This window comes from Pelodiscus sinensis, chromosome 20 (genome assembly GCF_052426305.1).
Source record: "Pelodiscus sinensis isolate ZL-2025 chromosome 20, ASM5242630v1, whole genome shotgun sequence".
Classification (NCBI taxonomy): Eukaryota; Metazoa; Chordata; order Testudines; family Trionychidae; genus Pelodiscus; species Pelodiscus sinensis.
The window spans coordinates 18,137,216-18,151,725 of NC_143071.1; the positions used below are offsets into that span (position 1 = coordinate 18,137,216).

General features: G+C 45.7%; 1 protein-coding gene across 2 annotated transcripts; it reads left to right on the forward strand.

Annotated features, from left to right (window-relative positions):
- The first annotated feature begins 3,904 nt into the window (after positions 1-3,904).
- Positions 3,905-14,510, forward strand: LOC102460885 (5-hydroxytryptamine receptor 3A-like). 2 transcript variants are annotated; one of them, XM_025178122.3, is made up of 9 exons: positions 3,905-4,028; positions 4,315-4,472; positions 5,721-5,765; positions 5,855-5,964; positions 7,232-7,401; positions 9,442-9,602; positions 12,493-12,703; positions 13,477-13,644; positions 14,145-14,510. In XM_025178122.3, the coding sequence occupies exons 1-9, from the start codon at positions 3,983-3,985 to the stop codon at positions 14,390-14,392; spliced, it is 1,317 nt and encodes a 438-aa protein (XP_025033907.3). In that variant the 5' UTR covers positions 3,905-3,982; the 3' UTR covers positions 14,393-14,510. The 2 variants fall into 2 exon arrangements, with proteins under 2 accessions (XP_025033907.3, XP_075760374.2); XM_075904259.2 differs by lacking the exon at positions 3,905-4,028 and adding an exon at positions 4,093-4,229.

A 14,510-nucleotide genomic window follows, 5' to 3' on the forward strand; every position in this document is an offset into this window, starting at 1 on the left:
CTACGCTGCTCCCGCTCGGGCATAAGTCCTTATTCCGGAACACTGTTCCAGAAAAGGGCCAGTGTAGACAGCCCAGTAGTCTTTTCCGGAAAAAAGCCCCGATCGCGAAAATGACGATCGGGGCTTTTTTCCGGAAAAGCGCGTCTACATTGGCCACGGACGCTTTTCCAGAAAAAGGGCTTTTCCGGGAAAGCATCCTGCCAATGTAGACGCTCTTTTTCCAGAAATACTTATAATGGAAAATTGTTCTGTTTTAAGGATTTCCGGAAACGGGTGCCAGTGTAGACGTAGCCCAGGCGTGGGCATCTCTGCTGAGTAAAGTGACACTGTCCCAGCCCATATTACATTGACTACCAATGGGGGAGGAGCAGATCTGGCCCTGATCTTACAGTTTATGGTGCTCTTGGGACTTACCCACTTTTCCAGCCACACTCAGTTTAACCTCTGCCATGCATGGGCTGCTTTGATGCTAGTTTCATCTTTTCAAGGCATCAACCTGAGAGCAGAAAAGGCCAGTCCCAGATGCCTCAGATGCTGCAGATGGAAGGACACCCCTGGCTGGGCACTAGGGATGTTAACTAATGAGTAATTTACTAGTCGAGTAGTCGATGGAATTTCCATCAACTACTCGACCAGTTGATAGGCACTTCCGCATTCCTCCTTTAAAATGTACAAGAGCCCCAGCAGGAATTCAAACGAGGAAATGCAGAACTCCGGCACGCGGGGCCCAGAGTCAGCAGGACTTCCCGCTGGCCCTGGGCTGCACGTGGCATGCCAGATTGGAAATGAACAAGAGTCCCCAGTGGAGGCTCTTGTGCATTTCAAAGCGGAAGCACCCTCATGGAGCCTGAGGGCAGTGGGGGACTCAGAATCCCCTGCTGAGCCCAGGCTCCATGTTGTGATGCCACTTTGAAATGACACTCGGAGCGTGGAGAGTCCCCAGCTGATCCCGGGCTCTCTGCAGCTTTCTGCAGAACCCGGGATCTGCTGGGAATCCCTGTCCTGCTGGCCCCATGCTCCACTGGCTAGACACAGCGCAGGCATGTGCCATCCCTGCAATGTGCAGGCCAGCCCCAATGAGATGAGGGAGAGAGCAACAGAAGCCTCTTCATATACTACCACTATTGCCTGCATGCAGTGGCCCCATAGACACTGCTCCCTTTGGCCAGGAACAGGAGCAGTGTGGGACAGGGGTCATGACCTTTTGGGGTTTCCCAAGCTTTTATAGCCTGTGAAGCACAGAAGTTCGGGTGCAGGGAATCTGAAGGCAAGAGGGAGGTGCTTTAGGGCTGCACTGTGTAAAGCAGGGCTGGCAGTTGTGAAAGCACCAAGCCTATGAAACCTAAACAGTACAGGGAGCAGTGAAGAATGAGCATCAGGATAGAGCTGGCACTTTAGTTTAAGCAGTGGGAATTAAGTGGGATAAAGTGTCGGCACTGAAGGACCATGTCACTGTCTTACCAGGAAGGTCGTTTTTTAATTTCCTACAACTTTCAGAACTAGAGCAGGTGATGTTTTTACAGCGAGTGACAGATTTTTCCATTAGCTGGTAGTGCGAAAAGATCCAGTGGGTTTATTGCAGTGAATCAAAAAGTGTATTTCAGAGCAAATAAAACATCTTTAACCCAGAGTGTTTTGCTCCCAAGCATCTTCAAAGGGCTACATTAATAAAACAGCCAAAAGACGGCCATCCTTAATTCTAAAGGTGCTTAACTAGGATATGGAAGACCAGGTGGTCAAGTCCCCTGTGGCAGAGTGCAAAAGCAAGACTGTCCAATAAGCAGCAGGACCCTCTTGGGACAAAATTTTAAAATAAAAAAAGCATGGATTTATTTAAATAACTAAGTCATCTCAACAAGAAGGACTACTTTCCAGAGCATACCTCCAAAGGCCATAGATAGCATTCCCAACTTTTCCCTCCTGTCACTCTAACACTAAAACACTCACACTGGCTGATGTAGAAGCCAAGGATATTTGTAGAGGACTTTCCTACCCAGAACCCTTTTCAGGGAAAGGAAGTCCCATCTCTATCTCTCCAGGAGACTGACAAACCATCCAGCCAACAAAGTGTCCTTTCCCCTAATCCTGGTTTGACAAGAACATCATCCCACTACACCCCATACATTTTGGGATTTCCTGCTTTTCATAGGTTGTCCCCTTAGTTCCCCTTAGTCTCATTAGCATCTCATTAGTATCTATGTAAACATGTTCCCATGGTAACCTGAAATAAGAGCAGAATTTTCCCTGATGTTTCAATCATAGAATCATAGAATAAATAGGATTTGAAAATACCTTGAGGTCATCAAGCCCAGTCCCTTGCACACATGGCAGGATCATAGACCATCTAGACCAGAAGAGGGAAACCTCTTTTGGGTCAGGGGCTGCTGACTCATAGAAAAAAATCAGTTGGGGGCTCACAGAAGTGAGGAGCAAAAATAAAATAAAAAACCCTTGCTGATGTGGCCCCCGACTGTGCAGGAGAAAGACACTCCCCACATTTTCTGCGCACATCAGAGGCTGGGGGGAGGCAGATAGATTCTATGTGCTCCAGCCTCACGGTGGGGCATCGGGGCACTGGAGCACCAGCACAGACTCTCCGATTTGGGATGGGGGGGAGCACTGAGCATTGGGGGCTAGATCCAGTTTGGGCCTGAGGTTCCCCACCTGGGATCTAGACCATTCCCAACAGTGTTTGTCTAACTTTGTGCTTAGACAGGTACAAACAGCATATTTTCCTGACCATCGCCTACTGGCCCATTCTTTACATAAGTTTGTAAATTGACAGACACACGATTAGTCATAGATCGCCTACTTGAAGCACACCTCCTTAAGCCTGAGGCCTAGCATAACTAAGTTAAACTTATGTGCCTTAGCCTGTGTAGACCTTGCATTACAGCCTTGCTTTTTTAATATACCCAATACACACGCCTCACTCTTATTCACTAGTAAATTTCACACGCCGCTGATGCAATCCTACTTGTAACTCAACTTATACCTATAACTTAAATCTATGTATCACACTTTGATTCCATATGGGCTACCAGATGAGTCTGCCATGACAACAGATAGCACAGTTAAATGATACAATGAACTAACTGGCTGCATAATGCCTTGGCCAAATCACCCCTAATGTAATTCCATGGAATTAAATGATTTTGGAGCTCATGCTGTATCCTGCTGTTGCCTCTCCGGCTTGTTCCAAAGTCACCCACGGTTCAATCACAGCAGATGTTAGAGGGGGTTTTAACTGAAAAAAGTGACATGAAGGACAGTGATGAACCCTCACTGTCAATTAGGGCTAGCAAGGCTAGGGAATGATGTGCACGTGCTGAAATTGTCTGCTCACCCCACAAAAGGAAAAAGAAACGAGAGTGCAGATGAATGTGCGAAAGGACTGATGGCTAGAAAATGGAGAAGTTCTACCACAGGGTCACTTACCGCCCCCTTGCCTGAGCAACCCACATATGGGAACAGGAATTCAAACACAAGAGAATTTTAAGTGAGTTGTGTAGCCCCAAATGTTGCTTTATCGGACAAGTAAAAACCTAGAGTGACTCTATTTCCAGAGAAATGGAACTGCATCAGATTTAACACATAAACATGCACAAGACTTGGCTCTTAAAGGGCTAATGCTTTTAGCATTATGCTTGGTGATACTGAATCCTTCCCTTTTCTCTGCATAAGTTCTTTTTTTGGGGGTGGAGTGTGGAATCCATGAAGTTAAAGCAAATGATTCCTACTGCAGCACTGGCCCTATAACATCAATATCATTAACAGTAATTTGCCGGGCAGATCCCAAGAGCCAGCTGAGTGCATCAACCCATTATCATTGAATTCTTCATTAAAAAAAACCTAGCCTTCAATTACATCAGCTTTCTCCCTGCACTGATTAATATCAAATCACCAGCACCTCAGCAAATAGCCACAGGCAACTCTTGGTAGCGTCAGTTCTACCACTTGCTTCATTAGGAAAAGGGGGAAGATGTGGGAAGCCTTCTTAGCCATTCTCACTGTGTCTTTGGCAACAGGTAAGTTACATTTATAGTAAGACCAGGGGAAAAACAACCAGATTACACCTGAGTCATTTAGATTCTCATATATGCATTAGGAAGATTAAGACGGGCACCCTAGTTCCACCAGTGTGAAAGGGAAAAGATCTGACTGTGGTTTTCTAGTAGCTATGGCACAATGTCTTTATCCTCTGATGTGCATTCCCATTCGTAGTCTGGGTGTGTGGTATATGTTGACATCCTGCCAGTATTGCTCTATTAAAATGAATTTAAATGTAACTCAACTTTCATTTTATTTCCACAGGTGCTACCCCAGAACAGCTCTGTACGTATGATGATGTCATTCACTACTTGAATATCTCTTATGAAAAGGCACCCATGCTACATACAATACCCAAGAAAAATTGGAAAGAGCCGTTGAAAGTGGAGATAGAATTTTTATTGTTTTCCATCCTCTCAGTGGTAAGGAAACAAATGTTATTAGTTTTATAGTGGGAAATTTTGTGGAAAGTGAGATGTTGAGGCAGCTGATGACCCATGAGTGAGTGAGTAATTTTTCTCTTTCTCTGGCCAGTCCATATCAGGAGTAAATCCACTGATCACAGCTACTCATGTGAAAAGTTTGATGCTATACACCTTAGATCTTCTAAAGACTTTATGGCTGTGGTCTGAAAGCATAATCCAGAGCAATGTATATAGGGAGGCTCCAGATGTAAAATAGTTTGTCACATTCACACAGATGGGGGTATTGTTTAAAATCTCTTTAATGCTCACCCAATGTTAAACAGGTGTCACATTAAAATGAACTCTAAGGCTACGTCTACACTGGCCCCTTTTCCGGAAGGGGCATGTAAATTTCACTAGTCGTCGTAGGGAAATCCGCGGGGGATTTAAATATCCCCCGCGGCATTTAAATAAAAATGTCCGACGCTTTTTTCCGGCTTTTAAAAAAGCCGGAAAAGAGCGTCTAGACTGGCCCCGATCCTCCGGAAAAAGTGCCCTTTTCCGGAGGCTCTTATTCTTACTTTGAAGTAAGACTTTGAAGGGGCCAGTGTAGACGTAGCCTAAAAGATCACAGTACAGGGCAAGATTCATTTCTCTAGCAGCCTCCTACCTGCTTTGTAATTGGATAGTTAAGGTGCAATTTGTTGCCAAAGCAATGCAAAGTTGTCCAAGAATATTCAGGAATTTGGTCCTTGATTTGGATTTCATCAGAACTTCTTTCTTTTTCCTCCAAAAAAAAAGCCTTTTACAAGGGAAACACCACTCTCTGCTTAGCCTGCCTGGGTGCTGTGAATCCACATTATTATCCAGTGTTAAAGCAAAGTAGAGTGGGAGAGTAAGGAGAGACCTGGTAACTCTTATTGGGTTTTACCCTCCTTATATATCAGGTATTGGATTCTGTAGACTATATTTCCTTGAGCCTTGTTGCAATTTTTCTCCCATTCTGCTGTTCTGTTCTGGATCCTCTCCCAGACCAGATTTACACAGCCAGGTGTATCCTATCAGGCAATTATTTTTTCCAAACATTTATCCTTCCATTCTACTCTTCAGTTTGTAAGACCAAAAATAATAAGTCATTGACCTGACCTGATTTTCCCATATCTGTGATACCCATCATGATATTGTAAGAAAAAGACCAACCAACTGACAAGCGCCATCCCTACCTTAATGGAATCGTGCTAACCACGTCCCATTTTGCTTCTGTAGGTTGAAAAGCTACAGACTGTCACTGTCTATTTCTTGGTGACCATGGTAAGAGCCCTTTTCTGTAAAATCAAAGCCATTTCCTATGTGCTGTGAGTCCAAACATTGGTTCCATTTGTGATTTTTCTTTCCTCTAGAAGTGGGAAAATGTCTTTGCAACATGGAATCCTCAGGAGTTCTGTAACATTTCCAAACTCATTCTGCCAGTGGATACATTGTGGTCCCCATATATCGGCATTTATGAACAGTAAGACTCTCCTTAGCTGATTTTAATTCACTTCCTTATGACAGATAATTACAAGGGGCATGATTGGTGCCGCTGAAATCAATGGAACTAATTCACTGGAGTGAGGATTACTGGTACTCATATAAACAAAGGTTTTGGAGGATGATTTTTTTTTTTTTTGTGGTAATGGGCAATAGCTGAGAGTCATGTAATTTATCTCATAGCAGTAAGAAAACATTGATTAATTAAAATGGGGATCAGGGAGAGAGTTTAGTCCCTGTGTGAGAGGGCACTACTAGAGCATGTGTAGACTATGGGCAAACTATCTGACGGTCAGGGAAGCCAATCAAAGAAAGAGAAACTTTCACAATATATCTTAGTGGCTATCACTATTCATTCTGGAGGACCATGAGCTGCCTGCAGTACTATTACAGTTGGTATTGTTCCGAAAGGGTTAATTATTAATGATTATTTGTCAAGCAGTAAGAGCAAGTGTAACCGCCTGCAGGCAGAACTAAACAGGGGATCTCAAGAGCTTGGTGTAGGAGCCTCTACAGTTTGAACTATAAAACCAGCTGCCTCTCAGCTTAGGCTGGAGAGCTCACTGTACATGGTCTAAGTGCCGCTACATGGAACAGTGAAGCACACCCACTGGGTATGTGTGTTACAGATGCGCATGACCACACAAGGCCTGATTCTGCTCTTACCTACATGCTGGCCTATCCGTTCTCTGCTTGTTTTCTCTCTTCCTGTTTTCTCCCAGTTTTGTTGTTGTTCTCCCTTGTTTTTAAATCTTTCATCTCTTGCAGACTCATACTCAGGACTTTCGGGGGGGGGGGGCGCAAGTCATAGGAGGAGTTGGTGGCCGCCCAGCTTCGCCCTCGGTTCCACTCCTGGAGGTGGGGCAGAAAATCAGGCCCAGCCTTCCCCCAGTCGGAACACAGAGGAGGGAGGGAGACTGAGGCAGCGTGCCGCTCCTACCTTTCCCTGGATTGGCCGGAGCATGGGCGAGAGAGGCTGGGATAATACACTGCTCCAGCCTCATGCTTACTTGGGGAACCATGGGACTGATGCATTCATCCTTTCCCACCCACCCCCTATGTACGGGCCTGACTTGTTACTCACTGTCACTCACCCTTTCTCTTCCATTTCTTGTTGTACATAGATAGGGTCACTGACCAGTCAAAGTCAGACAAATAGCGAGTTGCAAATAAAATAGTGACTTCGATCTGCAGTGACTATTTGGTCATTTTACTGTTTGTTTTTGCTGAATCGTTGGTTTCTTCAGAGTGGATGAAGAGAAAACACTGAGCAGGTCCTTTCTGAACATCATTCACAATGGCACCATTCATACAACCCAGCAGCACCGTGTCACCATAGCATGCAACTTGGAGATGAACAAGTTTCCATTTGATACCCAGATGTGCCAGATAACCATCTTCCCATTTATGAATTCAGGTATGTCCATTTTTACTCACATTTACTACAGCTACATTGGATTTGTTGTTGCTGGCCACTGTCTGCAGACAAAGAATGGACTAGCTGGATCACAGGTCTGATCTGCTCTTGAATTTTTAGGTGCTTATAGACAGTTTTGCCTGTTACATTACTGCTCAGCTTTCCCTTTGATTTTTATATACCCACTGCCTCTCCTCCCCCCTTCCTCTCTCTCCTCCTCCTTTCCTCCTTCCCTATTTATTTTTGGTTCTGCACATTCAACTCTCTGGTCATCTGAAGAAGTGGGTTGTGCCCATGAAAGCTCATGATACCATCTACATGTTTCGTTAGCCTTTAAAGTGCTACCAGACTTTTTCTTTAATTTTTATGTTCACTAATCAATAGCATTCCCTGAGTTTAAAAAAATTACAGTGCAAGAGGGAAACTGGGCCATAGTATGATTTCCCACTATGGAGTCTCGTGTGTAAAGCTCTGGAAGAATCTAGGATCTTCCCCTTCAAGCCTTCCAGGAGTGGTCAGTTTAGTCAAATGTCTCATCCCACTGACTGCAATAGGGATTACTTGAATTTACAAGATCTAGTCCTTAAATCATGCATGAAGGTCTAAATTAAAAACACAATTCAGATTTAAGTTGGTAGAAGTACTCACAGTAGTAAAAAGGGCTGCAAGATGGAACCCAAGATTAGAGATTTGAGTTCCAGGCTAAATCTGCATTAGCTGTGACATGTTTTCTTAGAGGCAAGACTTACTATAAAGCATGATCTTTTATTGTTTGCTCAGCACTGGTTTCCATTTAACTAGAACTATTCTAATAATTCTGTTACACTTGAAAAACAATTGCCTTTGTTAAACTAAGATAGAAAATGTTTCATGACTTTCCTAGAGTTTAAAAACTGAATGGGGCCATTAGATCATCTAGTTTGGCATTCTGTGTATCACAGGCTACTAAATGTCACACAGTTAACCTTGTCTTGAGCCCAATAACATGTGTTTCGCTAAAGCAGCTCATCCAGAAAGGCAGCTTGTTTTACTATGAAGAGGGAAACCTTGGCTAGGAGTGCAAGTATGAAACCGGACCAGTTCACAACAGGGAGGGAAGCATTCCAGGGAAACCATCTTGGTATTGAGCTCTGGATATTTTTCTCAGGAAAATGTTTCATTTCCTCAATGGCCACCGTAGTCAGTCTGTGAAGAGGATAAGAGCTACTCCCACGTATTCATGGAAGCACAGGAAAGACAGACCCTCCACACGGCTCCTCTAAGGGTGTGTCTACACTACATGGCTCCGTCGATGTAGATTAGGGTCGTAGGCAAATAATCGCTGTTTCATTTAAATTTAAATGGCTGCCGCACTGAGCCAACAAACAGCCGATCAGCTGTTTGTCGGCTCAGCGCGCTAGTCTGGATGCTCCCCCGTCGACATCAAAGGCATTTGTTGACCTCCCTGGTATGCCTGTGGGATGAGGTTTACTGAGGAGGTCGACAAATGCCTTTGATGTCGACAGGGGAGCATCCAGACTAGCGTGCTGAGCCGACAAACAGCTGATCAGCCATTTACATTTAAATGAAGCCGTGATTATTTACATCGCGGCTTCATTTCCCTTTGCCCAATAAACAAATCTACAAGGCTCCATCGACGGAAAGATTCCCACTGGCTTCAGTAGGATTTGGATCAAGGCCTTAAGATGGGAGACACAATGTAATCAAGTAGCCAAGACCAATGAAGTTATAAAACTCCAACTGTCTGCAGACATTTGTTCCCATTTAAGCAGTGAACACTTGGCTGGATTCTGATCTCGTACTGGTATAACTCCAATTATTTCAATGAAACCATTCCCTGTTTACCGTAAATAAGAATCAAGCTCCAAATACACAAGAGCTGCAACTTTCCCACTGAAAGGGGCCTTCACTTTCTCCCCCCCCCCCCCCCCCCCGCGCCTTCTAAATACACACCTGGCGTGTTCCAGTGATTTGAATTCCTTACCCTGAGAGAGGAAACACCTTTAAAGCACTGTGTTTTCACTTTCTTTCTCCAAACAGGGGACATCATACTCCTGTCCAATCAGACAACAGAGGTTGTGACTAAGCAAAGCAAACTTTATCTCCTCACCAGTGGGGAATGGAAGTTCATAAAGCTAAATATTATATCATATGAAGAGTTAGTGGGGGAAGAAGACTGGATTTCTGCGATCACCTATGAGGTATTGCATTGTCAGTGTATTCCACACCTTATATATTTCATTCATTCATTCATTCATGTATCAAAAACACAAGTCTTCAGAACATTTGGGCTCATCCACAAATGCTATGACCACAACACAAGCAAAATATAGTCATCTTTAAAGGACTGTGATGGGGCAGCACCCGCACTAGCCGAGCGCCGTCCCCGGCATGCTGGGGTGAAACGGCGGCTCCGCGCTGGCTCCTGCTCTGCGCGGCTTGAGGGCCCCACCAGTTGCGCCCGGCCACGCTGCCACAGCCCTGGCCAGGCAGGAACAACGGGGAGCCGACACAGCCCTGTGGCACCGGCCGGCGCAGGTGCCGTGGCGGGGCAACTTCCCCCGGTGGAGGAGGCGGTCCCGCCCCGCTACGGAGGACGTCATTGTGGCGGGATGCTCAAAAGGAGCGCCGTCGCCAGAGCGAGGGGGGAGAAGACGCACAGCAGGACAGAGGGCGGACGGACAGAGGCACTTCGGAGCCTGTCTGCGGAGACCCTCGGGACCAAGCCGTCATGGCGACGCGGCGAGGGAGGTAGGAAGCGACCCAGGGCAGGGTATTGGAACCCAGGGGGTTGGTGTGTTTAGGGGACTCCCTCCCACACCAACCAGGGCTGGGGGGGCGCCGCATCCCCCCAGACCTTAGGGCCCTGGGTCAGGGCTCGGAGTGAGAGCGGGCCCGAGCCCCCCTACCTCCCCTCGCTGACGCGGACGACAGTAACACTCTACTGAGTGTGGACCGACCCTGCTGGACTCGGGGCAGGGCTCCTGGGTGATCAGGGAGCACAAGGGGAAGAGACCTCGGGTGAGGGAAGCCGGAGGGGAAGGGCGGAGGACCCTGTGTGGCCCTCGGGGAGGGTCACGCCGACACCACGCCCCTCCACAAGGACCAAAACCCACAATTACAAATAGACATTCCTCACCAGGCAAAATGCTTTATAAATTACTACAAGATTTACCGGGTGTTGCTGGGGTCCTTAACTCAATTAATATTTGTTTTTCTTCATTTAAATCATTGCTCTGGGGTGGGGTGGCATGAGGGGTTCAGTATGGAGGCTGTCCCAGGGAGAGAGGACTACTTCAGCCCTCTCTCACTGCAGCATTTGGGGTCAGGTGAAAAGTGCCTCTCCATGATTTCTGCAGCTCCAGTGGGCACTGCTGGGCACTGCTGGGGGAGGGTTCAAGGTTTGTCTGCCCCCTGCACTCCCCAGCCAGTCTGAGGGATGGAGCAAACAGTGCACTTTCCCTTCACTCCCTGATGAAGGGGACTAGCCAACTATATTCCCTTATGAATCAGGGAGGGGGAAACTTCAGCCCTCCTGCCCCCCTTAAAGGGCACCTGGGAGGTGAGAGGTTCGGGGTTGAGGCAGTCCTGGATGGAGGGCACCCCCAGACTGCCCCTTTTACCTGCCTGGTGATTCTGTCTCTTTTCTGTCTAGTTGTATGAGAAGCAATCCATTCCAGGCACATTCTATTGTCCTGGCACAACCAAACCAGCACATTGCTTTAAGCTATGGTAAGAGGAAGCAGTATACTGAATTGGTGGCCCTAGCTCTTACCATAAAGGAATTTAAAAAAAAAACAGACACACTCTATTAAACATACAGTAGGTAAGTATTTTAACAAAAGGTTTAGGGAGATAAATATTATTCTCTTATGTCCAAGCTTTAGCATTGCTACTTTAGTAAGTTTATAGGACTCTAACATCCCAAAACAGAATGATCTGATTAAAGTGAATGTTGCATGCCTCTAAGTAGAGGTCTCAAAATGTGTCCCCTCAGAGTATTGTGCCAGGCCTGCCTGACCCCTGCAACAGAGGTAAAAACCGGGCACCATCTACTGCTAGTGCCAAGTGCTGTGTTCTTCAAGGAGGTCATGGGGAAATATGCAACTTCCATGTCTAAACAGGAGAACTGCAGCAGTTTCACAAATCCAGCAGCGCATGGGCCCAAGACAATTCATGGCACCAGTTCCACTGCCAAATTCCTAGCATCTCACTCCTAACAAATGCTCCCGAGGCCACAAAGAATATGGAACCAAAGCAGTCCACTGCACAAGTCAGATGATGCTTAATCAAAATGATCTTTGACAGCACAACACTCATATGTTGTCAGAAAAATACGGAGTCAGAGACTAATGCTGACAGGTCTCTAGCTTCCTTCAAAGCTGATTAAAAAATACTCTTCATGATCTAGAACTACACAGTTATAGGACCAGATCTTCACTAATTTCTATCAGCGGAGGATGTGGCCTAACATATTTTCTTCTTGCTTTAAGATATCTAGCATAGGCCATTGTGAGACAGGTTACTGCAATAGAGGGAACTTTTCATCTGCTTCATTTTGAATATGTGGGTTTAGGGGACTAGAAGAAAAAATCAGCCAGATAAGAGCATATGTATTCAGTGGACATGTGCATGAATATACACAGAGAGGATACAATCAGGAAAATAGTAAGAGTGTGCAGAAGAATTTAGGGCTCAGCACAAAATGAAGGCAAAGGGGGTTAGGTGGAGTGGATGGAAGTAGACGTTAGAAAGAGATGGGCTGGTAAGGAAGAGCCAGCAGGACAAATGGAAGAAAGGTCAGACTACAAGAGGAGGGGAAGTAGGAGTTAGAGGGAAGGGACCCAGAAGAAAATGAAGGTAAGCAAGCAAGGAAAGAAAGCTAGGGACAGGACGAATGTGAGTATTTAAGGCTGGTAGTTGAAGCTTGGGCTGCACTAGAGAGGAAGAAGGTCACTGGGGCCTGTTCCCACCTTTGAGTTGATAGCTTAAATTCCAACCAACTTTGGAAGAGTCTGTGTCATCCCATCAAGACCAGTGTTAATCCAGGCCATTGTCTTATTTCATGTTTGCCTTGTTCCCCCCTCCCAGATCTCCATGAAGAGACGACCCATTTTATACGTTTTGAACCTTATCTTCCCAACAAGTGCGCTCTACTTAATGGATATGGCTATTTTGTTCAGCTCCGGCTCCTATGGAGACAAGATCAGCTTCCAGCTGTCACTCATCGTTGGAGAGTCAGTGTTAGCTGTGATTCTTGAGAATATTATTCCCACTTCTTCTGATGACCCACCCGTAATAGGTACTTGTCTTTATTGAGTAACAGTCACATGCACTAGATCTAAGGAAGAGAGCAGAGTACAACCCTGCCACCTGTTCAGCTACAGTAAGAAAAGGAACACATAGCCGCTGCTGTAGAGCTGTAATAATAGAAGTTTCTGTTCAGAGTAGTTTTTGGACTTTAGGGCCTTATATTTCTTCTACCAAGCAGGAGAACACAGTACAATAATTCCTCATTGAACACATACCCGCTTAACATGTTTTTGCAATAGCACGATTTTTTTTTAAGGAACGTTTTTTGAATTACACGACCATCCCCAGAATAGCACGATTTCCTCATCAGGCCCGTTGCCGGCGGCTGCGCGGGGCTTCCCCCACCTCCCTGCAAAGCAGCGGAGGGTTCGCCACTCACCGCGCCGTTTCCCAGTGACCCCCCCCCCTTACCGGATGCAATGCGGGTCCCAGCAGACCTGTCACAGGGGCAAACCATTCCCCCTTCCCTCTCCTCCCCTTCACTTCCCCAGAGCCAAACACCTCCCCTCCTTGCTGTAACACAGTCCCCTTTCTCCCCCAACCTTATGTCCCAGTCCCAACAGACACCAATACTTGAAACACAACCCCCACCTTTTCCATTATTTTCAATGGGAAATTGACCCTGCATAACATGTTTTCACTTAACACGATCATTTTCTGAAACATATCTATAGTGTTAAATGAGGAATTACTATAGATAAGAGTGACTAGACCTTGAGGAAGTAAATTTATCAAGCACATCCTTTGCCTCTTGTTTTGCAGTGATGTTTTTCATAGGTGTCTTTGTCCTAATGTTTTTGGGTATATTGGAGACCTGCTTTTTAATGCAACTGAAGGCGAAACCCCTACACCCTTTACGCAAGGCTATTAGACTGCTTAAATGCGCCATGCAACCTAGAACAACATCCAGAGACCTCCTAAGCAAACAAGGTTGGTGTTTGGTTACCTACTTTGGAATGTTCCGTATCCAGTTGCTGGGTTCTGTCAGTAGGGAGCACTTATCTCAGGAAATCAATCATGCCAGCAGGCTTAGAACCAAAGCTGATTGTGTTTCAGGACACGTTTGATTCTAAATTCACAAACTTTAAGACACCTACCACTGCTCAACGTCACCATGGTGCATATGTTATCCTAATCAAATATACAGCATAGAGGCAACTGTGTATACAAAGAAGCTGTACCTTGGTTCTTTATGTAAACTCAGCAGTAAACACAGTGCCCTGAAGCATCCATCACCTCTGGCCCCCCTCACATGGTCATGGAGCCAGGACAGACCCTGAGATTTTCTGACAGAAAAAGGTTTGAAGTTTTAATTAAAAAAAAACCTATCAAGCAAATAAAATCCAGTTTACGCTCCTGCAGGCCTCTGCTCTTGTCCAAAATTTCCCCTAACGTATATTTACATTTGGCTGCTGTTTTTCCCATTGTAGGAGACTCGCTGACTGAGATGGTCATGGGAGAACAGGAGAGCAGAGATTCAGACCCACTTGGAAAGGGAAATACAGAACCACCCATGCTTGTGGGAAGAATCGATGCAGACAGGCAAGGAACTTGCAAGCAGGCGGAACCACAGGCGTGCGAGTCTGATCTGCACTTTCTGGAGAAGTTGTTTTTCTGCAGTCATTTGCTCTTATCTCTGCTCTTTTTCATATTTATTACTATACGGTGGAGCAGTTAAACATGGGCTAATTGCCGTTTCTAATACTTCCTTGTCTCAGCCTCCGAACCAGGTTTTGCTGATTCTTATGCTTGAATTAAACGATTTGCTGCATGTCTGAATAAAGGAATAAGGTCAA

Bases quoted from the DNA above. Each gene is read 5' to 3' on its own strand.
- LOC102460885 (XM_075904259.2), top strand. From the start codon at position 4,181: ATGGCACAATGTCTTTATCCTCTGATGTGCATTCCCATTCGTAGTCTG. The intron at 9,603-12,492 runs GTATTGCATTGT...CCCCCCTCCCAG, and splicing joins TTTCTGCGATCACCTATGAG to ATCTCCATGAAGAGACGACC. The intron at 13,645-14,144 runs GTTGGTGTTTGG...TTCCCATTGTAG, and splicing joins AGACCTCCTAAGCAAACAAG to GAGACTCGCTGACTGAGATG.